The sequence below is a fragment of the Varroa jacobsoni genome, unplaced genomic scaffold, assembly GCF_002532875.2.
Source record: "Varroa jacobsoni isolate VJ856 unplaced genomic scaffold, vjacob_1.0 contig03543, whole genome shotgun sequence".
NCBI lineage: Eukaryota > Metazoa > Arthropoda > Arachnida > Mesostigmata > Varroidae > Varroa > Varroa jacobsoni.
This window is the reverse complement of record NW_019215038.1, coordinates 1,515-26,505: the sequence shown is the minus strand read 5'-3', so window position 1 is coordinate 26,505 and position 24,991 is coordinate 1,515. Positions and strand designations below refer to the sequence as shown.

The 24,991-nt window shown below is 44.1% G+C and overlaps 1 protein-coding gene across 1 annotated transcript; it reads right to left on the bottom strand.

Moving 5' to 3' along the window:
- Window positions 1-1,388: 1,388 nt before the first annotated feature.
- Window positions 1,389-19,697, bottom strand: LOC111272844 (uncharacterized; the record flags this gene model as incomplete). The annotated part of the gene is made up of 6 exons (XM_086973406.1): window positions 19,673-19,697; window positions 18,895-19,070; window positions 9,579-9,734; window positions 7,661-7,799; window positions 1,753-1,973; window positions 1,389-1,533 (listed from the first exon to the last, which is right to left on the bottom strand). Coding segments are annotated over exons 1-6 (862 nt in total), but the record flags the coding sequence as incomplete, so codon positions are not given.
- Between the last annotated feature and the right edge of the window lie 5,294 nt (window positions 19,698-24,991).

Sequence of the window (24,991 nt, the reverse complement as noted above, 5' to 3'; positions counted from 1 at the left end):
GTTTATGGCGTTTTGTCGATATAATACCGTTATTATAGCTAGACTCACACGGTTTACTACTAAGTGGACAGCCGGCTGCTCTATATTTTGTAAGTATCACGGCAGCTTTGCTACGTTTGACCCATGCATCGTACTGGTTTGCGTTTCGGGTATTTTGATACGTGCACCGCGCACCGCTAAACACGTACATATATGTACCCACACGCAGGTTGTTAGACTAGACACGGACGAAGCGCGTTTGCAGCGCTTGCGATTAGGATACCTCTATATATACAACACTACTGCATTCTGCAAAACACGTTGAAGGGCCATCAGTTGTAGAAGTTGTTCGTTACCTATCAACTAAAATCAAGTTGGACTTGCTAACATTTGCTGAAGATGAGCTAAAGGTTGCTGATGGCGTACAGACTTTACAATCACCTTTAAGCATTCCAATATCACATGGACTCTCTAGCCAACTCATTGACATTCAGAATATGCATGATATGCTTACGATAAGAACCCTGGAAAACTCAGTTACATGCGACTAGCTTAGGAGTGACTAATCTTCCTCACGGTGTGCCTCACTAAATTAATCTAATACTATGACTAAAGTTAACGGTGTTAGTAAAACTAACACCGCTCATAGATGGATGCCAAAGACAAGATAGAGAGAGCAGTCATATGGACATTAACTCCGCTTGTGCTTTTCGTCCAAGCGTCACTTCCAAGTTTCCCCTTCATTTTCTAGTGCTCTATTGCACGGACTGTGTCCACCCCTTCAGGCGAAGAAGTCCACTGCTTTCTGCCCTGCAGAGCAATTCCACTTGTAAAACCCCAGCCAATTAGGAAGCAAGCAGTCAACCTCGGCTTCGGTCGGCTTCTAATCCTCGCGACCTGACTTTAAAGCGAGGCGAAACCGATCTGGACACCACAACAGCGGAAGTTCAATGCACACCAAACTAGCTAGCTAACTACGAAGAACGGAATTGAAAAGCAGGCAGGTGCTGTTAAAGAGTCTTTAGCCTAAAAAGCGCTACCAGCAGATTCGCGGTCGTAAAGGCTCAACCTCTTCACCTCGGAGCAGCCTTTACCCAAGGCTTTGAAGCGAGTGCAGCAAGTTTTTCTCGTCTTCTGCCCAAAGCGTACAAGCGGAGGGGGGGGGGGGGGGATCTAAAAAAAGCGAGCATCGCTAAACTTTCCAGGTTTTGGTAAGGCTGTTGGACAAACTCGAGGGAACTCCAGTGGATGGCTATAGAAAGTAGTCATATCAGATATTGTATTGATTTGATAGTTACAGCGACGGTAAAGCGGCACTGGTGAAGGGGAAATGAGAACAAAAAGAAAGATGAGGAGGCTCTTAAGCTACGCAAGCGCTTTCCCTCTTTTCTATCAGTACAGCGACCCACCTTCAAGATCCTCTTCAAACAGATCCTGGTCGAACGACCGACCTAGCGATAAAGGGCGATACTTCTGTTTCGGGGTTTGACCCATCGCTGTGCGGTCTAACGTGGCTGAGGATGACACTCCATTGCAGTAACCTTGTTGCACAGCCTGTGAAACAGACAAAAGACGCACAGACGCATCATAAACACTAACGAAGGCCTTGTATTGAGCGGGTCTCCTTGTTTTTATTGAGCTAAGGGGCCACCTATTGTCGATAAGCAAAGACATTTAAAACCTGCTCGTCTTGTTAGGTTTGCCCTTCCTTGTTCCTTTATAAATTGTTAAAACAAATGAAGATCAATCCGGTCAAAAACAACTGAGTCTCACCCTGATTCGATGAGGTACCTCGTAGGTGTGTTCTTTGTTCTTCGCGACCCTTCTCAAGGTCTCAGCTACCATGTCACCTTTGAAATTGAACGCTTCAGCTGCTTGTTGTGCTGCATATGGGCAATATAAAGTCTCGTGATCATTATTGTACATGATATCGTTAACAGGATCTTTCGAGCATTTCCCGTATGTGTTCATTGACAAATCCTCACGTGACTGACCTATGATAAAAGAATAGTAAACGACGAACGTAAGCTTCAATACGAAGCGCTAAAGTAATAACATATGCATCTAAACATTTACGTACGTAATAATCTAACAACTGTTAGTTCGAACAATTCTCAATTTCAACTTCTCAGTTTTGATCGATCACTAGTTCATCGTTACTCGAACTCAGATTTAAGAAATCTATGAAGATATTCTTTCCACCGGGAAGTCATTCAGCAAAAGAACGGTTCGCCGCGAAGTCCCAAAACCCGACGGAACTCAAGCTGGCTGTTCGATCGAATGCCGCTGCTTGCAACGTCTTCTAGGCCTGCTTATTGCCTGGCAATGATAGTCTTCAAGGCAGTGGAGTCACTTTTCTCATCAGCCCTCTCATCTTTTTGTCCTGGCCTTCGCTCTAACCATTTCTGTCTCTATTTTGCCTTCCCGTCGTATTTCTCAGGCCGCGTTCTCTGGAGCACATCGGTGGCCCTCGGAGCATCCTCAGAAGAAGTAATGGTAGAAGGACGCACAGCGTCGCGGTAAGCTCAGGCTACGCTGGCTCCCCAAGTATCTGCAAGAGCTCTGTCGGTGGCGGGTGGCACAGATATCAATCATGCACTAGGGCCAAGCGGGTGCTTGCGTCTCAACTCGAACGACGGCGGCCTACATAGCTAGTATTCTTCTACTGCATATTTCTACTAACTATAGCCATGGCCTACTCATGGTAGACTACACAAACCGGTAGGCTGACTGGCTGGCTGCTCCTTTGCTTTTACCATTGGCCTTCGACAGGCCACAAAGAAAAGCGGGTTGGGCTTTGTCCTGTTTCCTTCCGCCTGCAAACGCACCTTCGACAACTACCCTTAGCCTTACCACCGCCGCCAGGACCTGATTATGACAAGACCGGCGCTTTGCCGAGTTAGGCTGGATTGGGCCGGTTGGCGTTGAACTAGGCTATTCTTCTCTTGGAAGGGAAGACGATATACAACCCACTATTCCACTTTCTTCTATCTCCCTTACCTTCCTTGCCTATTTACTCAGGTTCCATTGCCTTTTTCATAGTACTTCTCGCTGTACTTCCTCCTTTCCCTTTGCGATTCAGCCGTTCTGCTTCGGCTTGGATGGGTGAGTGGCTCTGTGGAAACGTTGCCCCTATGGCCAGTTCCGTGAAGTATGGGCAGCCGTTGCCCTCGCTACCAACGTCCGCTCTTGATGCGACGGTGACGTGCACAGCTTCTCAGCTGCTACTGCTATTGCTTTTCTGACGTACTTCCTTTCGCCCTATTTTCTTAGACCTTTGGATGTTTCCATCCTTTCGTCTACTGCTATTTTGCCGCATTTCATCCTGTTTTTCTTCGTCTTCGGCTGGAGCTTGGCTCGTCATCACTTGAACGTATATGTCTGTTTTATCTATCACTTTTTATCTCCTGTGTCCTTCTCATTTTTTTTTAAAGCTAGAGGCAGGAGCAGGTAGGGACAAGCACGCAGGATTCTCTGACCACGACAGACGCGGCCTAACAAAACCTCACCCCTTAACCATCACTTCAACCTTTAGAGGGTAGAGTCCGGTATGGGATGCACATCCTTAAGTCTTGTCGTAGCAAGGGCTTAGTTGGTTGTTTCTTCTACTTGCGGGTTCCTAAGGGGCAATAAGCCAGCGGCGTCCTCCTTGTCGGCTTCTCAACGGGCGGCGTCCTCCTTGTCGGCTTCTCAACGGGCGGCCTGACATTCGTTACGGCAATAATAACAATCATAAAAACAACAATACCATCCTCCAAAAGCGGCAGCCGCCTCCTGCGTCTATCTTATCTGACAGACTGTTCCCAGCCTGATTGTTCTACTTGTGCAGGGACGAATGGCATTAGCTGAACGAACATCCCTATGCGTCGGGGAGCTGCACCTTATTGAGAAAATCAGGCAAATACGAAAAGTGCATGCCAGGTAGGTTAACGTGTGCGGCAATCGGTTGGCTCGTTCGATTTCGCCTGTTGTGTAAGTATGCTTGTGAAGGTGTACTTTACCGCCCGTATCTACGACCCCGCGTAGGTCCATCTGTCTATAAAGAGTGGAAAATACTGCGATACACGTCAACCGAATAAAAAAGGTGTAAATAGTCCCACTTCCAGACTCAAACCTGGACCCGAACCCCTGGCCACGTTACCGACGCCAAAGAACTATACTTGTTCCAATACTGCTGTTGTTGTCAATGGGCTTCACCACTCACAACTGCCTGTAGTCTTCCATAGATGTCAGACCGCAACCACCACGAACAGTCAGGGGCCTGAAGTTCAGCCAATGCGACACAACACAAATTGGGGGACGAACAGGGCAGGTGTATACACCCTGATGTCGCCATTTTTTATTATTCCTCTTTTTGGATAGAATAAATTGGTTTCTAGCCGGAACGCAATGCCGACGGGGGCAGAAGCCAGACGGGTCAGGGCCATATGGGCGGTTCGGGCGACTAGCGGCAAAAGTAGCGGCGCAGACGCGCAGGGCGACCAAACAAATCAACTAACGGAAAAGGAAAAAAGGGATGAAAGAGGAAAAATTGTAGAAAGAACCCAAAAAACAGCAACCGTGGCAAAAGAAAAAGAGGTCCAAAAAGCTGAAAATAAACCCGAGCTCCCGGTAGCAGAAGGAGTCCAGCGATAGCCATCGGGTACTGTTCGAGGGGCACCGCAGGCGATAACAACAGAACCTAACGACAGGCCGGGGGAAGCACAGGAAAATTCGACAAGTGACACGGTAGACTTGCTAGCAAGGAACAGACTACCAGAACCATTACAACAAGACACGTTTAAATGGTGGACAGAAGAAACTGCAATGTAACGCTCACGAACGAAACAGCTCCATCTCGGCACTCTTGCTAGCAATGTAGTTTAGTGGCTTTCTACAGTCTTCCCGATATACACACCGTCTTCCTATATCTAGCTCCTTTCAGCTAGCCGCTTCCGTTTACTCTCTGGCTGATACAACAACGACAAGTTCATCCCAGTCGATTTATCGTTACGGACATTTCGCAAGTGTATAGGACAAGTCGGTGCCTTCACAGTAGCACACACAGCTATGGATGTAACAGCAAGGCATTTTATGACTTCCTTTTATCTTTCGCCCCTAGCCCCTGTTCCTGTGTCCCGCACCTACTGTCCATAGGCCCAAGGCGCTCTTTGCTGGACAAACAAATAGACAAATGCATACAACTACGTAGACATACGATACTTGTACACAAATAGATTGGACGTTTGGTGCTGCCAGGAGATAGAAATAGCGAAAGAATGCTGACTAGCGGAAGGCAAATAATTGTTGGCTGCAAGGAAGCAAACCATAAGTCTATAGTAACTGGATGATTATGTTAATTGCATTATGTAGTATTTTAATATACAGCTTTTTGTGATACAAAAAATCAATGCTAGTACACGTCATTTTACGGGTCAATTTAATTTCGTTTCGTGCCTCTAAGCACTGATATGTTCCACGAGCGAAGCTTACGCTTCGACATTTGCATTCAAATAGGCAGACTATAGATCCAGTATGAGCCTAACGTAAAAAAATCCTTTCTCAGGTTGTGACCACTACAGACGGCATGAAGTCGTCACTGTAAAGTAAGTAGTTTTACGTATTTATGCGGACAATCAACGTATTATCAACGGAACTGATATTGACTGAGCGCTAAGTTCCGGTACATCAACTTATAGTAACAGTGACGTTAGGCACGCTAGAGACCATGCACATTTAAAGTTATGCGGGATCTAGAGACGACTAAGCAATGATGACCATAGCAACTCTGATAAGATCGTTGTAAGCTAAAAAAAAACAAGCAGTTCTGTCTAATATTAACTGTTCAATCTATCGTCAGTATTACTCTTAATTAAAGCTACTACAAATGCTATAAAAGGCATATTAATTATTGAGGTCTGTCTCCAACGGTCTCGTTCAACGGGAAGGTCACATGGACACCTGCAACACGTTTTACCAACGTGTGTGAAAAGTGACGGATATTTATTGTATAGCCCATTTCGTTGACTTCATAACGATGCAGTGGGTCATTCCTGCTGATACCTGCATATATACGGGATTTAATAAGCTTAATGTGTGCGTCAATTTTCCTATATATATATATATATGTATTGCGCGAGTAGAGTTCACAACTATGTTAATAGATGGCACTTGTGATCGAATGTATTTAATATCATGTGAAAGAAACAAACGACGCTATAGACTACTGCATTGATCTATATAATTTGACAAAATATACACATTCGGTCTTTCAATGTTATTTGTCTCCTTTCTGTTTGAGCAACTCTGCCTCCAACGGCAGCGGAGCTAGAGCAAGAGCTTTCGTCTGTTTTCCTTCGTTGTTGCGTGGACGGCGTAACTAACAGCGCGGCGACCTGGGAATAGGCGGCATCATTTGTCGATAAGCAGTCAAGATTCGATTCAGTGAGCTATCGAATCGCATCGCTGAACGGGACCGAAGAAAGGAGCATGATGTGAATGACGGTTTGAGACCCTCTGGCCGTGGATCCGCTATGGAGCTAACGCAGACGTGTATGGGCGAAGATGACATTCAGTTGCTCGCTTCCTCGCCGTCGTCGATCTGGTTACACTAAGCAGAACACAGTCATGCCACGCTGTGTCCCATTTCGTCTCACGTTTCTCCCGAGGGGCCTGTGCATAGCGTAGCCCCACGCCTAAATGCTCTTCATGTTCTGACTTGCTTAGTGCGCCACTACGGGCCTTGGGGCCTGACTGCAAGTGGTTTGTACAGCCAACTGTCCGCGCACAGGCTTCAGTCGTAGAGATATACACATTGTACTGACTCCGTGAACAAGCGCTGTTTGCTTGATGAGAGCATTCAAGGTAACGCTTTTCACATGGAAATCGTGTGCATCGCCAGAGCCGCCGCTACTGTTGCCGTTCGAGCACCGTAAGTGCGCGGGGCCGAGCCCCTGAGGTCCATGGTCCTATGAGGCCGCGGCCTAACTGGCAAAGCTCTGCTGACGCCGGTTGTTTAAAAAGAGTTTGGAGCTGGGTTACTTGCGAATCGGAGCAGTCCTTTGAATCTGACAGTGAACGCCTGGTTCGCGAGGCTCACTGTCGTTAACAAACCTTTTTCCTCGGCATCGTCTTACCCAGTGCTTTTTAGCTTTCCAATAGGTCTTTTCTTTGACGTCTTTCTCTACACGACTCTGCAGAGGATCGCTTCGAGTTCGTGTTCTCCGAAACATATATTTATACTGTAGTGGCACTTATTGCGTCTCATGAACTCACCGCTTCTATCCACTGTTGTAACCACAGGCTATCCGTTGATATATTTACTATGACAACAAATGCGAAATATTCAAAAGGACACCAAGGCAAACGCCTTCTAATGTACGAAGCATTATTTCTATTAAAATCGCCGTGACATCATCCTGACACCACCGCCGGAGGTTCGATACACACAGCTATCTTGAATGTTTTTCTAAGCGAAAACCACACTAGATCTTCACTCTCCATAGCTGAGCCCCCCTATTCAACAACTACTTAGAATTCATTCTGTTCACAATTTACTCATATAACTTTTTACACACAGCATTTCAATGGAACGTGCTCTGTCTCGCAAGATAGAACGTGTTGGGAGCCACGTTGAATCGACGTTAACGGACATCGTATTTTTCTGTCAGCAAAAAGATGGATGAAGAATATGAACACTTACAAATGTCGTTACTATGGCCATGTGGATGACCGCGTCGATTCCGCATGAAGAGAAGGGAAACGGCTGAGATGAGCAGTATGACGACGGTCGCGGCGCACAATACAGGAACTAGAACGGCTGGATCGCGAAGCATTGATACCTGCAGTGGCGATGGTAATAAAAAAAAATTGCAGGAAAATAGGTTAGAGAAATCATAACACGCATAAATAGCTATGGCCAACTGTAGACAGCACAGTCTTGCGTGTATATGTATACTCATATTATATACTCATAGCATATTAATTTCCCATAAGTCGATTCTGTAGACATACTACGTTCAATTATGGTATGTTACCTGTTGTTATAAAGCTAATTTATTAAAGCCCCAGGAATAATCTAGGAGACCATTGCTGTTAGTTAAACTTTATCGTGATACAAAAGAAGGTTCTATTAAGGTGTTAAGATGGGAACATATGCAACGATGGGCAGCTTCTTAGAAGTAAATTGTTTTAAGTATTCACCTAAATCCTTTACTCAGACTTCATGGAAGCGAGATAAGATTCCTTAATATTCTATTAAGGTGAAGTTGTTTGCAACTTTTTGTTACCTTCTAATTTCGATGCAACATGACGTCGGAGAAGACTATCTGGGTTGCTATATTTTACAAGTTTTCTAACGGTTGAAAAACATTGTACTTGGTGCAGCACAGAAGAGCAAACAGCAATCTATGTCACCTTGTAGCGCAGGCAAGATATTGATAGAAGGAGTAGCAAACGCAAGAGGTAGGTAGCTTCCATCGAACAACCTTAAGGTCTAACTCCATTGTGTGCGGGCTTTTTATTCAGGCAGAAGCTCTAGAAGCATGGAAACTGCCGCTGTTTTCTGAGAGTGAAGACAAGCAAATAGAAAAGCACTCGTTGGTTTTTCTAAGGACACACGCCAGCTCGAGTCTACGCGTTATGGCTCTACGCTTCAAAACCGACTACGAAGGCACAATGGCGGCGGTGCTTTTACGGTCCTCTTCGCTGGTGAAGAGAAAGGTCAATGACGACACCAAAGTAATTTTTAAGGTGATATATGTACCTTCTCAGGGCGACGGCACGCGACAAGGGGCCTCACTTCAAATTCGGCAGGACCTCCGACTTGTGTTGTATCTTATATGGAAAGTAACATACTGACGCTGTCACCTAGTCGTACCAGCTGCTTAGTGCAAATAGATGCACACGATTGTGCAAATTCAACTTTTATGTATACCTAGTCGAGAATGGAACGACAAAGGAAAATATCGGGAGATTCGTCCCTTAAATGAGACCAGAAAAAAGCCGATACAGGTTAATAACATGCTCATGACGCTACAATAGGTTTTAGAAAAAAGCACTTAGTATAGGAAAAGCAATGAAACGGATCGAAGACAAATGATTAATGATTTGAAATGTACAAAGAATCAATAAATTTAGCAAGGGCAATCGTTGTCAATTAGTGGAAACGTGCGTGTAGTGGAGGCAGGTTTCCTACTAGTTTCCACATTTCATACTTATAGCAGACTATCTCAAAGTTGGTGCCGGTTATGGAGCAAACCCCTCGGGAGACTCAAATTTGACACGCGCCCGACTATAACTCGATAATAGGTCGCCGACTGTTATCATTACTTTCTGCTAGAGCGTCTATTGCAGGAAGTGTCGTTATTTCTCAAATTTTGACGAGACCATGGCTGAGCGTTCCGCTTCATATCATCCGTCTATTACAGTATTATGGCACTTATTCGTTGTTTAGCGCTGAAAGTACAAGAGGTCGTGTCTCGCTACCTGTTTACCTAGTTATATTCACCTGTTTTATCAAAAATAGCTCTAGCTCAACTAACGCCATGATATATAATATATAATAGATGTATGTAAACAATATTATTATTATTGTGCATATCCATGCAGTATTTATTTACCTGTCGGGTACCAGCAAGCGGAGGTGGTATAGTGCCACCGCTTGGTGTTAACGTGGCAAACTGATAATCCTCTTCAGTGAAGCCTGCTTCGTTGTGCGCAGTCACTAACAGCTCGTACCACGACGATGGCTGCAGTTCCCCAACGACTAGCACCTGCTATGGTAGAACCAAGACCAGTTAAAGGGCAAATAACAGGGAAAACAGGGTCATTATGGTAGTCATGCGAAATTCTTTTACCTATACGTACCAAATATAACCGACATGATTTAAAATGACACAATATTTTAACGTTTGTAATTTCATCTGATTACGATAACGTCAAATGACCAATTATCAAAAAATATGATAATAAAGACGAAATAATGAAAAACTACTAACAATAATAAGGTAAGGACCAACCTGCCGATAAAAATGGAATAATCATAACGAGACATTGAGATTGATGCATTGATAACTACCTTGGCCAACAGTAACTCTGTTCAGCAATTTATTCTGAAGGGCTTACGGTGACTCCAGGCCTCTGACTCTCTTTGGTTTTTCTGTAGCTATAGCGCAGGCGATACAAAAATAACGGAACGACTTACATATGAACCTAGTTAGGTTGAGCTTTTTTTACAGAAATGTCCCAAGATGATGCCCCTTCAACGAAAAGTCAGCGTCCCTTTCCCTTAGCCGTCTAATGCAGCATTTGCTTTGTCCTCAGATAATATTGGTAGAGGTTTTTCCCCTTCAGCTGCGTGAGCCCCTGAAACCAAAAAACTAAGGTCGTATGATGTCCTGAGAAAATTAAAGGCCTTTCATTTGTTGCGTCCGCCCTACGGATTTCGCTTCAGCCCGACAAATACGCGCATATAAACACGTAGCTCAGGCGATACTGGCTACGTATGCCTTGCTCTTTGCAAGCTTGCCTACTGCTCGGCTTTACTACGACGGGTTCGCGTCGCATGGAAGGTGGCAATGCTTGCACGAAATAGCTAAGGTCGCCGCTGCTGCTGCAAGAACAGTAGAAACAGCAGCAAAGGGCACGGTTTTATAGTATTATTAAGCATACCGGTTTACTGACGGGTCCTGCAAGCTTTTGCGTCTTGCGGCCGTATGTCGTGACCATCAACGCTGTGGATAGTAGACCCTACGCTAACGCTTGCGCCTGAACCGTCATCGTAACGGCCCGACTGGCAGCTCTAGTCGTAGTCATTTACTCGCTCAAGCGGAAAACCCTAACGGTGCTGTGAAATCGCCAGCCTCACTAGGTCAACTGCCGACTCGATAGGGCAGTGACGTTACAGACTTCCAAGCTATACGTGCTAGAAAGGAACCAACTTCTTCCTTCTCTTCTTCTTCCCCTGAGAAGCTATATTTTGCAGAGAGAAGCTACATTCTAGGCAGACCACATCGAGTAACGCATTAACGCTGAACCTGACGAAGCTGAAGTCAATAGGATTTTTGAGGCTACTTTTCCAAACCATTCTATGGGTCTCTTCCTGAATTGTCAGACTGCCGCTGAAACCTGCCAGATGCTACGGCAATACTTTGAGAGCCATCATAACAGTGACAGAAAGGACTGGCTGATGGCGACTAGGAAATCAATAGAAACAGCAGCGACGACTTTCTGAATGAGTTGTGATTAGTTCGTTGAGCTAACATTGAATAAATTTTCACGTTTATTTTGAATATACTCTCTAAATTCGGCCCTAATAAACGCTGCGCGCCCTTTCGAACTTCCGTGACCCAGTGCGTGAATCAATCGTAACTCTTTATTATTCGTTTTATGCCCTCCTAATAACTTGGTAAAATGCTTCTTCAGCTCAGTATCTTTATAAGAAAAAAAGCTTTATCTATTTAGAAAGCGTTAAACGAAGCTATGCTCAATAAGCCCAAAATGGCTTATCAAAACAGCGCGAAGAATAGCGTATTTTCGTGTTTTGCAAAAACATGAATTAAACTATTCCGATGGATTTAGCCTAGATCTCTTGTTAAAGATCTGCTAGTCTCGAAAAACTCATACCAGTCACAGTATACGTGTGTTTTGACCTGGGTACGGTTGGAAAAGAAATTCGTGTATGAAGCATAACGTTGCGCCTGTAACAGCGTAGACCGTTCCGCCATCATTCATTATGGAAGCGAATCGGACAAGATCATAATATGAGCGCGAAAATCCAATAAGGAACGGAAAAATTCCTATAAAGACAACATTTTTTTCTCTGGCCCCTTCTTTCCACTACAAGCCACAAATTGAAACGACTTCAGAGCGCAGGGCTCTCAAGGCTGACTATCGGCTATGGCTGTTTCCTTCTGTACGCGCATTTTTTCCGTTCATTTTCTTCCCTTTTTTTCTGAGCGAACTAAGCATTCACTTGCCTCCTGCTTTGTTTCACTGGAAAACAAATAGCAACTTGGACAAGCTTCTTGAATTTGGAGCAGGCAAAAAAAACTCTGGATATCTTGAATTCTTTACGGTTCTTAATGTCTCCTTCTGCATGTGAGCTGCAACGGAGGCACGACTACCCATTTTTTTTTTCTCTAGAGTGGCGCTGTCCCATTTTCAGTCACTGACTAGAAGAACCTAAGAACGCGTTTGAATACCCTGCTTTTTGTTTTGACTAACTTTAGCACAGCTTTGAAGTCTTCTAGTGGTAAAAGGTAACTATTCCCGAACTGTAATATACCCAACAAGGATATTAGAGGTACGCAATTTTCCATGACAAGGACAATGGGCAAACAAACAAGATGTATTTAGTCACCGAACGGGTCAACTTCTTAAGTTTTATTGATTATGTTTCGTAGCAGAGAAACGTTGATCTTTGAACGCAATATTGTCGCGTGAAACTGCAATCAGTTGGTGTAAGTGCACTGTCTTCTGAACAAAAATCGAGGAAGTAGTTGTCGGTGCTAGTAACGATATTGATGGGTATCGGATGGAAGTGTTTCTTTTCATGCATACGGCCCGCAACGATTCCGCAAGCTCCGTATGTCTCCACTTGATAAGTCTTTCAGTATCATGTGAAACGTGCGCCTCCGTCACACGTTCAGTATTCAGTCTATTACTTTGACATATGGTTCAAGTCATCAATTATTGGTCACGATTGTTGATTCTTGCTTGGAGTGCCGAAATTCACTCGGTCAAAATAGCATTCAGCGTTGTAGAATACGTGATCCTCCAAACTTTATCCAAACGCCTCTAGTATTCCTTAAACGAAATAGGTAATAATATATATTTTTCATTACTGAATCAACATTGATGATTATAACGAGTTGTAGATTTTTCACCATGTTATTTCTTAGGACGGACCCTCAAGGATGCGTATTTCGAGATAAGCGGAAACGACCTTGCTGTCTGAGCACAGCCAGTATGGTTGGAACGTACTGGCCGAAACCAACCTTAGCTGATACGCACTATCACGCGTGTATATTTTACAAATGTCAATATACAAATCAAATACTGCTAACAGGGCATATACATAGTTGTTGATCAATGAGAATTATCTTCTAAAATGAGAAGTTGCTCCTGTTAATAACAGATAATAAGGTAATCCTGCTAGTAACTATTTCAGTTATTAGCAGGATTTAAATATTCATTGTACGAAACAGCTGCTGTTATTTAAATTAATTTATTTTTCTCATGCATACATGTAAGTTGTTAAGCGAACTTGTACAACCTTTCGTCTTGCGCATCTATATATTATAAACTATTTCCTGTCATTTCCAGTTAGTTGTACGTAGATGCATGACCCTCTGCTAACGATAGCAGAGGACGACGCATTCGCATCTTTAAAATGGTTTAAAGTTATGAAATGGCTTTGGTATGTCTGTCACTTACAAACATATCCTTGATCAGCCTATTCTATTCCACAAGCCTTAAGCCTTCCAAAATTCCAGGTTCTGTAAACCTACTAGACATAGGAACAAACTTAGCCTGGGCTCCCACACAGACACGAATCCCCCCCCGCTCCCCGCAAATTCCGTCGCACCATAGACCACCAAGACACCATCAAATATGCACGCTTGTACAGGCTCAATGCAGTATACCGAAGATTGTAATTCTATGCCGCTGTACTAATGTAATCTAATAGTTTCAGGATGGCAACGCAGAGTTATGTTGGCGGGATCGACAGGATAAACGATGGATCGGCCTACGAAAGAAGTTAGGTTCTTTCCTTGGGTTGTTTCAGTTTCCACGCCAGCCGACCCGATCCGTCGAGATCGAACAGTTGGGAGGAGGAGAATCTGCCAGCCAGGAGCAGCCAGCATAATTGAAATTTTCTGCTGCCAATGTTCAACGACACTATTCTTCTTTATTCGCGGGTTCCTGTCCGCCAGAGCATAACGCTGCCGCCTAGACAAGGCCGCGCACAAAACACGCACTGATTTTCCTTAAATGCTTGCGTTACAATGGCAAAATCAGCGACTCTACAGCCATTTCCTGAACGTCGACACCAACAATAGCAGTTGCATCAACGGCAGCCGCCTGATAGAGGCTGGCCTAGTCCTGCCAGGGACATACGCCCCTGGAGGCTTATCCGATACCATAAATAGATCAACGTCGGTGGAACTGAAAGGTCGTAGCATGCCACTAGGGAAGTTTACACTCGCCGTTGAACAGGCCGCTGCCGTCGTTGTTACTGCCACTACCGTTGCGAGAACGGACATCGGTTGTGCGGTTCCTGCAGTGGCTAAGAACGCGCAGGAGGTCCTGGTTTCAGTATTAGTTCTTGCCTGAAACGAATTTGCCGTCGTAGCAATTCTACGACATGTGTGCATCTGGGTATATAAGTCAGGCTGACATGGTCTACTTCTGTTTAAAATTACTTTTAGAACTTAGCAGGAAAGTGGTGCGCCAACCACAACTTCTCGTCGCGTCGCGCTGTTCCGACGGCAGCGTTTACAACAAAGTGCGGCAATAGAGAAACAGAAGAAAAAGAGCTATCTTCTCTGATCTTCTTAATGCGACACTGATGATCGCCTGGTTAGCTGGAAGCTCCAGCAGGACGAGACCCTTTCGCGGTGAATGGCGTTCCAGCCAGTCATGTAACTTGGGTTTTCACAGTAGAATCTTTGCGGCCTACTTGCCGAGGATGCCGGTACTGAAAAGTGTTATAGAAGTGGTTGGCGGCTGTATGACACTGGCGAGACGAGGTTGTCCGGGGCAGGAATACGCACAAAGCAGCAGGTGAAGGGGGGATGGTACGGGGGATACTTGACGAAAATTCAAAAGAAGACGCATATGTTCAAAAGCGCCTGAAGTTTAACAACAGCTAGTTAGGTAGGCAGCAAGTTAGACTAGCTGCTCGGAAGGAAGTCCCCCCAAAAATACGCTTACTGGGCCCTTAGCCACGTGTAAGAAACTCTGAACGAGCATACTGCAAGCCCACAACCAATGTAGTGTATCGCGTCGTGGTTGACGGGGATGTGATCCATAATGGATCACCTGGAAACCAAACCATTTTTGATCGTCATATAAGCGTTTCAAGCAAGCTCCATACTCAACGACGCGCAATTTCACAATTTTACGAGGTATATGTTGAGGGGACGCTGTGACAAAGGCTATGAGTGGGAAGAAAGTTTACGCTGAGGGTATATCGCCACAGACATCAGATTCAGCGAAGATTCAAAACCTGTTAGCAAATTATTATAAAAAAAAAGTATGATAAAATCTAATTTTCATTCCCTTTGAAAAACTACAATAGTACCTGTAGAAGCCACTATTTTGATACATATTTACTCCCCCGAACCATGCTTATGTCAACGAGAAAGAGAAAAAAATATTAAGCAAATAATATACTATTTCGAATTTACAGAATTCACTCCATAATATTAACAGAAAATTGCACACTACTAATATCAGATAGTGGGTAGCCTGAACGTCTCAAAAATGTCTAAGCATAGTCTGCAGTGTACATTGACATTTGTTTGTGCATAGCTGTGCAGAGAACTCTGATTAGTATGTTCGGTACTGTGCATTTTAATATTCCTAGTTTTGGCACACCACAAAACATACTCGTACACATTGCTTAATGGGGTACCATGTATTACAAGCAAGCAAGTAATCTCAATATTTGTCCACCATGAGTATGCCCTATCCTAGGCATTAGGACAAATCTTTGAGATAAGCTACTACTACTACTGTTACTGAATAGTAGAGGTTATAACCATCAAAACGTGACATCACATCACGTCATACCACATACTGTATACAACGAGTGGTGACACACTGTGGTGAAGTGCTGCTACTGCTTCTTCTAGTTGACCTTGTTGACAAGCCATTGGGCAACTGAAAGCTGAGGGTATTTGAATCTTCCCAGGCTGAACGAGACGAGCCTTGCGACGGCCGTTAGAACGGTGCTGCTGAGGGCAGTTGCGGCATGTGTAGTCGGCAATGATAGGCTGTCGAGCTGCTGGGCCGTAAGGCCGTCATGCAGATCTGCTATAGGTCGAATGGTAGTGGGTCCACAAGCGCGGCTAAGCTCAAAGCACAAAGAGCAAGCGCAAAACGACGAACATTGTTTGTGTGGCTTGCTCCGGTCTTGCCCTGCGTAGATCTGTCTCGCCTTGGGCCTTGCTTGCCTGTTGGGCCCCGAAAACCACGCCATCTACGCCCCGAGCGACACGATAAGACGAGAAAGTGCCACATATATTTGTAGCGATAGCCGCCTTTAGCCTCTGTAGCAGAAGCAACGCCAGCAAAACCCCACAGCACTCTGGTAGCTGCTGCTATTGCTGGTATCCGTTACTCCTATACAGTATTACGCTGCCGTGGAGGCGGATGGCGGCAGCACCAGAACCCTCGCTCATGGTCAATGACGCCATCGCTGCCAGCAGATCCTTCGCTACTCTCGTTTTGCGCCCCCTTTCAAGTCTGTTTCTGCCTTTACTTAGCCTAAGAGGGCCTGCCTGTTGGCCAGGATGGTCATAACAAGTAGTAGCGCAGGAGACGAAGCGAGTAGGCGAAAAGTATTTTTTATGACGAGACATTTATCTGCGTCCACTCTTCTGGCGACATCGGCAAAAGGATAGGGTAAACGACGTCGGCAACCGCTGGCAATCCCCAACTCTAAAAGAAGAAACAGGAAACAGAGAGAGGAGAAAGACCGGTCAAACGCAAAAGAACGGCAAGCGACCGAGGCACTATTGGGACCAGCCAGCCGGTAAGACACCCAAGTATGCCATCGCGAATAACATTCGCCCATATGAAAGGAGGACTCGTCACTGCTGTCAATGGATGGGTTAATGGCAATTCCATATGTTGCCATATTTTGTGCCCTTAGTAACTTTTTGGTTGACACTTCGTTCGCAAACGACACTCAGTTTAGACACTGTTTGCCTGTTCGAGTAGGATCCCCGCCTGCTATTTCTCATCTTAACGTTACTGTCTCTCTATCCTATTGGCTCTGATTGCGCAAGTTCTATATACTGAACGTTTTCGCATCCCCCAATAAATCTCCTTCGAGATAATTAAAAAGCCGCGATATTACGAAACGAGCCGTCCAGATCCTTTTTAGCTCTTGTAGCAGGTCTAAAACAACCACCATTTTAATATTGGAATGGCGATACGGCCAGTGTCCAATGTCGTATTCTAACCTGAGTGTGTATCTCTGTCTGAAGGAAACCGAGGCGACCCGTGTCACTGAAGTGTCCGGCGCATGTGGCCTCCGGTGACTGTGCGGATAGTACGTGACAACAACTCTTAGGCTTCGTCCGACTGGACGGTAAAAGTAACGTGTCACAGGCCATGCTGCTGGCGATCATCCTTTGTTCTTTTCACTAAAGAGCCGGCAGTCTCCAGTGTCACTTCTCTCGTTTTTGTCCCGAGCAAAGGACTGGGTTTTTCTAGAATATGAGGGGGTAAGCTTTACTTTGTGTGTCTGCTTTTAGAACGGCAACGACAAAGGGAAGAGAGGTCCCCTGAAAAACGAGCGCTTGGAGCACGGTGACGCGGTAGACGGACGCTCCGGGGTGTCGTAATAGAATGTAGCCTTTAGAAGAGGTCCCGGTGAGGCCATCACTTAATTAGAGTGCCGATTGAGAGTCAGCAGCAGAGAGGCAGCCACTTCCCAAAGCGACCTTTTCGTCACAAGGCCGCCGCGGTTATAGCAGAAAAACGGCTGTTTTTCACCGGCCCCTCGTCCCCATCTGCTTCAGCGCCGTGCAGTTAGATCCCCAATGAGCCGATAACTCCCGAAGTCAGCTGCGGCAAAGCTTTCCTAGACTGATAATCCTTATCCCCGTTTCCTCCAGCTTTGCCATTGATTCCTTTATCGTTCTGGGTAAAGGTGTGGAGGGTCGGGATTCGGGAATAGAGGGAGCATCCCAGACTCCTGCTGATCGCTAGCTGGAAAATAGAAATTGTGTTTGTCGTCACGATACTACAGCGTTGTGACTTCGATCGGCTGTAGGCTACTGGAAATAGTCTACCATACATACGTCTCTAACTATATTTTTAAAATTGTCACAATAGTTAACATTAGCAGCTGTTTTCACACATAAAAAGAAAAGTCTTTTCTAACAGTCATATCAGTCAACAATCAATTAAAAGATAGTCGCTTTAGAAAATAGGAACTTAACCGGCGTATTAATTATCACAATCGGCAGTCGTCTTTTTTCGTTAGTTCTTATACTAGCTTGAATTTGTAGCTCACCAGAACAGCGCTCCCGTTCTCGAAGTATAGCGTGAATTGCTCATGGTGTCAAAAAGAAAAACCGCTAATGAACGCACCAATATGAATGTAAATGTTCCGGTTAAAACAGTAATATATTCGACGCTAATTAAATTGAAATACGGCTATGCAAACTGTTCCCGGCCAAATTCATTCTATTGGCCAGATCAATGTGTTTTGCAACTAAAACTGTTGGATTAATCTTAAATCTGCAATTGTTCCGCTCAAGGCAGTTACTCTTAATAGACAAACACCCTTAACAGCAACGCGTCAATGAACTAGGTATGTGCCAACAATGAAGAGGTTCAGTTAGTTAGTCTTTTGCTTCGCAAAAATCTAACGTTGTTATGTTTGTGCGAGAGAAGTACCTTTATGTGCTTGTTTTAGGCAGGATCAAAATTACGCATTACGAACAAACTTACGTAACAAGAAAATCTCACCCTGTACGAGATTAGATTTTACGAAATTCAGGGGGTTACGTCCTCTCAGAACTGTAACGAACGTCACAGAGCAGCATCTAACGAAGGAGCAAATGTAATCACCGTTTCATGTAAAAGTCTATGTGTGTGTGAACGTCGAGCGGAGCGTGAGTCTCCGATTGAGTCTATTGATCTGATGGAAACGAACAAGAATATCATATTTAACCAACGAATTCGTAAACAAACCTGTTTTTCCTTGAGAAGATCGCTCGACAACAAAAGCCAGTCTCGATGCTGGGCGAGTTTGTATTGAACGACAAAGTGGCGGATCGGACAGCCCCCATCACCCCACGTCGCTATGTTCAACGTGGCCGTCGTCTGGTTGCTCGAGATGAATGCGTCGCTGAGCGGCGCAATAGGAGCTGAAAGCAAGGACAATACAAAGTAATTTAGAAGAAACCATTTTACTGCGAATAATATTATTTATTATACAGCTCTTATATATGTACGTATTATGAATGCAAGTTATCGTCGATGGAGCTCTGGCTTATTACAGTTAAATAGTGGTCATTATTTAAATTAATAACGAACACATAAAGCGATCTGCTGGCTACTATGTGAGCAGTGTCTTGAAATCTCTACATGTCTTAAAAGTAAAAAATTTAGACAATTGAAGAACTGAACGCCGCGCACACATGCAGCCTTCTACAGTACATCTTCGTACTACATCCATCTTCACCATTTCCTTTCGTGTGATCTCTACATACACTTCGCCACGAAACCTTCAAACCGCCTTTAAGTCGTTGTTACTTTTCCGCTCGTTAAATGAAGGAAGATAAAAGAACAACTTCGGCCAACTATAATGGGACCAAAAGACGCACATGGGCACCGTTGACAAGCACCAATCAGGCCCACTATTCGCCAGCAATAGCAGTACTAGAGCCTTGATGAAAAAGTTGACATCGCAAATCGCTCTACTTTTATCCATCTGTCATTTTTTCTGGTTCCGCCGTACCACCCTTACCGTGGCTCCTTCCCCGCACCTCCATCGTTTACCATCCTCTTCTTTTGTTCTATGCTAGTTGTACTTTTACTACGAGTACTATTACCACTATTAGTTACATCTTCTGCCTTTCTGTCTTGCTCCTCCTGTTGCTATACCCATTTTTGCCACCAACGGGCAGAAGGACTTTCGAACAACTTTGCCGCAACGCATGCAGAAACGCCTACAACAATAACACTTAGAACAACGATAACAAAAACCTCACAACGCCTCCTGGCTTCACCATCCTTTTCTCCCACTCTAGGTTGTCCTCGTTTTGCTCTTAGGGTAGGCCTCCTCATAGCTACCCATTTCTGAGCATTCTCTTCCTTTAGGCCGAATATTCAGAAGCTGCGTTTTTGAGTTTCCCCCAATCTGCTATCTGTTGTCTACGCTGTTCTTCCATAACGCCTAAAGGAATTAGTGTTTTCCAGAGAATCAGCACTGAATTGCTGTTTCTAATACGTCGCCACCTCCTAAAATATTCCATGAGCACACCGGTGCTCCCGCCAACAAAGGGATTAAATAGATTCACCCATGCTACCAGTCCGTCCCCTGTATGTAAGGTCTATTTCCAGTATCAAAAACGGCATTCTTCTTTCTCTTTCAATGCAAAAGAAGGTGCAAGGGCGAAAAAGCGGCAAAGAAGGATTGAGCAGCTAAAGGCTATACGACAAGAAATGGCGGATGTCATGACGTTGGCAATGTGGAAACAACGAAGACGCATCCTCGAGAAAAATTTCTGGTTAGACAGAAAGATAGATATCCACCATGATCGAACTCTGTTATGGGGAAAAGTTAGTGGCTTGACTATATGTAGAAAGTGCCATTGTAACTGACAGACGTGTGAAGTAGCGACTGTATGGAGGAGAATCAATGAAAAGCTATGAACTGCTGTGTGTTGCAAAGAGTGAGTGCTCTATACACTTCTTGTACCATGCTAGTCGCAACAAGAAAAAACTGGGTGAAAGCTTGGCTTATTATCATATCCTGTGACTCAACGTGCTGAGCTGAAAATGTAGGACACGATATGTGCAGCCGTTTCTATTCGATATCGTCGTGTCAAAGCCTAAAATGCGGTTTAAACCTCCCGAGAGTACGGCAGGAGGTACGGCCTTCGAAGAGGTCTATAAGGGTTTAAAAGCTACCGCTCGTTTGAGAAAAAGCAAGCAGATCTGTTCATGTCACGGAGGTCGATCATGGGCGAGCCTCTCCTCGATTTGTTATTCATATTTTGGTTGATTTTTCAACAATGAAGACACCTTTAAAAACTCCGAACGCTCCCTTCCATTTGGGACTGAATGATGCTTGAAGACTAGACTCCATGTACGGGAAGGGAAATGTGGGGTAGAAGATGGCTCGCTTTCTCCTATACTACGAAAATATTCCCACTACCTCCGGCGTTGTCGGAGGAAATAGCAGTCTTTATAAACCCCACAGCGCTTTGTAAAACGTGCGACAATGCTTGCAAAACGAGTCGTAACTTTAGGGACTATAGGCCATTCCAATAGGGTCGAAGAAGTTCACCCGTTTGTCTACCCGTATTGTCTACTGTACAGAAATAGCATTTTTTGTCTCTCGGACCGACGTAAGAGTGGGCCCGAATGGGTCTTTAGGCTCCAATACAAACATCTGTAACGCCCAACGATTTAGACTGTTGGGATGAAGCATATATAGAGATACTAATATATACATATATGAAGCATACACAGGACCGGTCTGAAAGACAGATATTATTAACAGACAGTTTGAGCAGCGTGGCTCGAATCACCCCTTCCGCTTACTCTTCATGACGATCTTTCAGGAGAAGTTAGGCAAGGCAGCGCCGGCGGAAATAACACAAGTAGCAACACCAGTACCACTAGCCATACCAGACCCTTGAAGCGCATGGGATGCGAGAGACATTAAGACGGTAGCCATCTAGTTTCACCCGGTCCGCGCTTGCCTTGCGATTGGAGCGACAACAGTGACAGCCCGCTCGAGGGCCACCGTGAGCCTATTGGCCGGCAACGCCTTCTGTGCAATCAGACGCCTGCGCGTCGAGCCGGAAGTTACAATGAGGGGAAATGTGGATCCAGCAAACTGGACCGATTGGCTACAATCATGTGCACATAAGTCTATTTCTCAGAACAGTAGTCGATGGTAAGCTTAGCGTAAAGTGGCAAACAAGTTCTTTGACAGACACGCGCATGTGTACAGCAATGGCAAAAGACAAAGGAAGAAAACGGCTATTATCATCGTTTTCATGTAAATATTTATAATTTAGTATAGGATTGACTTGTCGAAAGTAGGAATAAATCAAGTTTCTTTAAGCTTATCAAAATGTTTTCTTGGGGAGGAAAGCTTCTAAAATATGGATGTGCATGTTGCGTTTTTTGAAGAACCTTATATTTCAAACAGACATAAAATCTGTTCGCTTTTGGTGATAGCATTTAAACCGATACGAAGACAGTTGTGCAAACACACAAGCCTCTAACAAAAATAAAGCACTCGCGTACCATGTGTACATGTTCAAAACAGAGCTTTTGACGGAAATCAGGTCTGCGTTCTCTTGAACTGTTTCATGTTTCGCGTTTGTTTTGATCTCACTCGATATTCTCTTTGCGAAATCATTCGTCTAACTAGCAACACATTATCGCACGGTGTTCAAACTACATTAGCTGTAAAGCTAAGCACACGTAAGAACATCTAGACACGAGCCACGTATGTGAGGAAGGGGTCTCAGTCCATTTCGACGTCCAATGCAAATGACCACCTTGCTTCCTTACTCCCACGGATTCGTCGGTAAGGATCAGCCTAAGGAAGCAGTGCAGTCAGACTAATCAAGCTTACCTACGCGCATATGTGCTAATAGTTTTTGCGCTACATCAGTCGTTGAGGCGTCTCTTCAGCTGTCCCAGAGGTACGGGGACATCCCCGTTCCCATTAAGGGTGTTATATATATTTTTACAGCGGAATTAGTGAGATGTCATCTGCTTTCCCTGTAGCCGAGCAGAAAGAAGGTACTGAATCGCCTCAACAAGGGGGACTTTTTTTTATCACAGATCGTTCCTGCACAAGACACCCACTGTACGTTTTCTACTTCTCAAATGCTGGTTTAGAACGAAACGCAACGCTGTGCATGCATCCTGTCATTACCGTATCTTGTACTGCAAAGTATTAGTAACGTCTTGATGCTTAATTAGCCAGAAGCAATAGTAACACGTAAACACAATACTATTGCCATCATGCACATTTAATATAAGGATCTGTAAGGTGGTTCGAAATCAAGCGTAAACCGCGCTTGAGGCTAGTCGTCTGAAGTTATGCCTCTTAAAAGTACCAAGCGTAGAAATCTGAAACACTTATTTAGCTATTGTAATAGAAGTCACTGGTGTCCATCGCCAGATAGGTACAATAATTCAAGAAGAGATTTTTCGATTTGAGCTTCAGTAAATCTATTGTCGAAGGCCGAATTTTGCGATACAGCTGTTTTGATCTGCTCTCTACACGGGAAGTCATGACATTGCCTTCAAACATGACCAAAGGTAAAAGAAACGAAAAAGCGGCAACAAAACGCAGGCAGTCAATGAGTGTTTACGATGATGGCAAAAACTTCGTCCAAATAGCGAGTGGTACTTTTCAGAACCCTTCGAGTTCCGAGAACGGAAATACGCCTTCGATTTTAAAGTCAGAAACAAAAGAAATGCATCTAAGGGTTGAAAGTGGACGCAGCTAAGTCGATATGAGTCTGTAACTCTACGAACATATTTGTCGTATGTTTCTTTTTTTCTCTACTTTATTATCGATTTCTAACCCATTAGACTTCCTTCTCTAGCCATTGACTCTGCTCTCGCTGCCGAATTATGGTATCTATCGGTTTGTCTCCATGTATTTGTGCTTCTGCTAAAATTGTAGCTGTTTTAACTAGTGAAGGCTCGGACTTTATGCCCAACTAGAATAATGGTTGTTTGTTATTCTATATTAGTTCTCCAAGTCTCTATTGGTTAAGAGATACCCCGCGGCTTTGCCTCAGAGGTCCACTCTCAGTCAACAGAAACACTGTACGTCGACTCTTCTGGTGTAACAAAAGTGTAAAGCTATAAACCCCACGCTACTCGCAGATAGTCGGGATTTCGAATAGTGCAGAGTTATAGACGCCAGACGTCAAACAAGTATCCAACTATAATAGCATCGTACTGGACCGTCGTTTTCAACGAAATATTGCGCCATGCACTACTAAGACCAGGGTGAATTTTATCTGCATAGTATTTAATATGCGTCGACAGGTTTCTTTCTGAAAACTGCTGTATTTCAACTGCTGAGGGTGTTTCGGTTTCCACAACTCTGTGTGTGTCTCCATTAGAAAGCCCTAGACACGGAGCCTTGATGTTCTTTAAAAACGAAAATTCAACAAATCGAAAAACGGCTGAGACACGTACTATTGCGCCTTTACTGGGTTGAGAAGACAAGCCATTGATTTTTTTGGTACATTTGTCTAGGAAATATACCAAATGGTATATCTTCCCCATAAATATACTCCTTGGTTATTGAATGTGTCGTTGAAATGCTACTTTGTTTTGGTGTGTAGCAATAACATAGCAAGTCTACCTCTTCCAAAAATTTGCCAAGTTCTCTTAGCTTTGCATCCTTTTGGCTAAATCTCTAAATCGCCTCAAAACCAAGTCCCAGTTTCACAATTATATATTCTATATAGGGAAAACTTTGTTTAATTTTAGATAAATTATATAGTGAAGTATATTTTCCTGGACACGTCTATTTCATTTGTAATCCGTCGAAGAGAATTGTCCTTGGAAAAACGTCTAATTTACTTTTAGTGTGCTTATATAAAAAGATTGTTGTAAAACGTTGTCATAAAATATGTTAAATTTTCTATTGACAAATAACATTGCATACTGAAAACCCCAAAATACACTGAATGACGCTCGAATATATCTTCAGCTCTGTTTCATTTGTATGTACCGATAGTTGTACCGGCACCATACATATAAACACGTGTCGTAACATCGAATCTTGCAAAACAATCTCAGCTACTCTACTTCAAATTGTCTTATATAATTGTATTTACAACAAGTAAGGCCGCACACGGGAAAGTAAAAAGCAAGGCCAAAATTACTGTAGCTTAATTGGTGAACATTTATAGCATTCGTCGTTTTCAGCAATTCTGTTTCCCGGAATCTTTATGTTGGACGCAAACCATATATAGACAAGAAGTCCTGCATAACCAGTGCCATACAGCGCATTTTCCCGCGTAAACCGATTCCCTCTTCTCTCTCTACTCAGTACCTCTTGTGATATTCC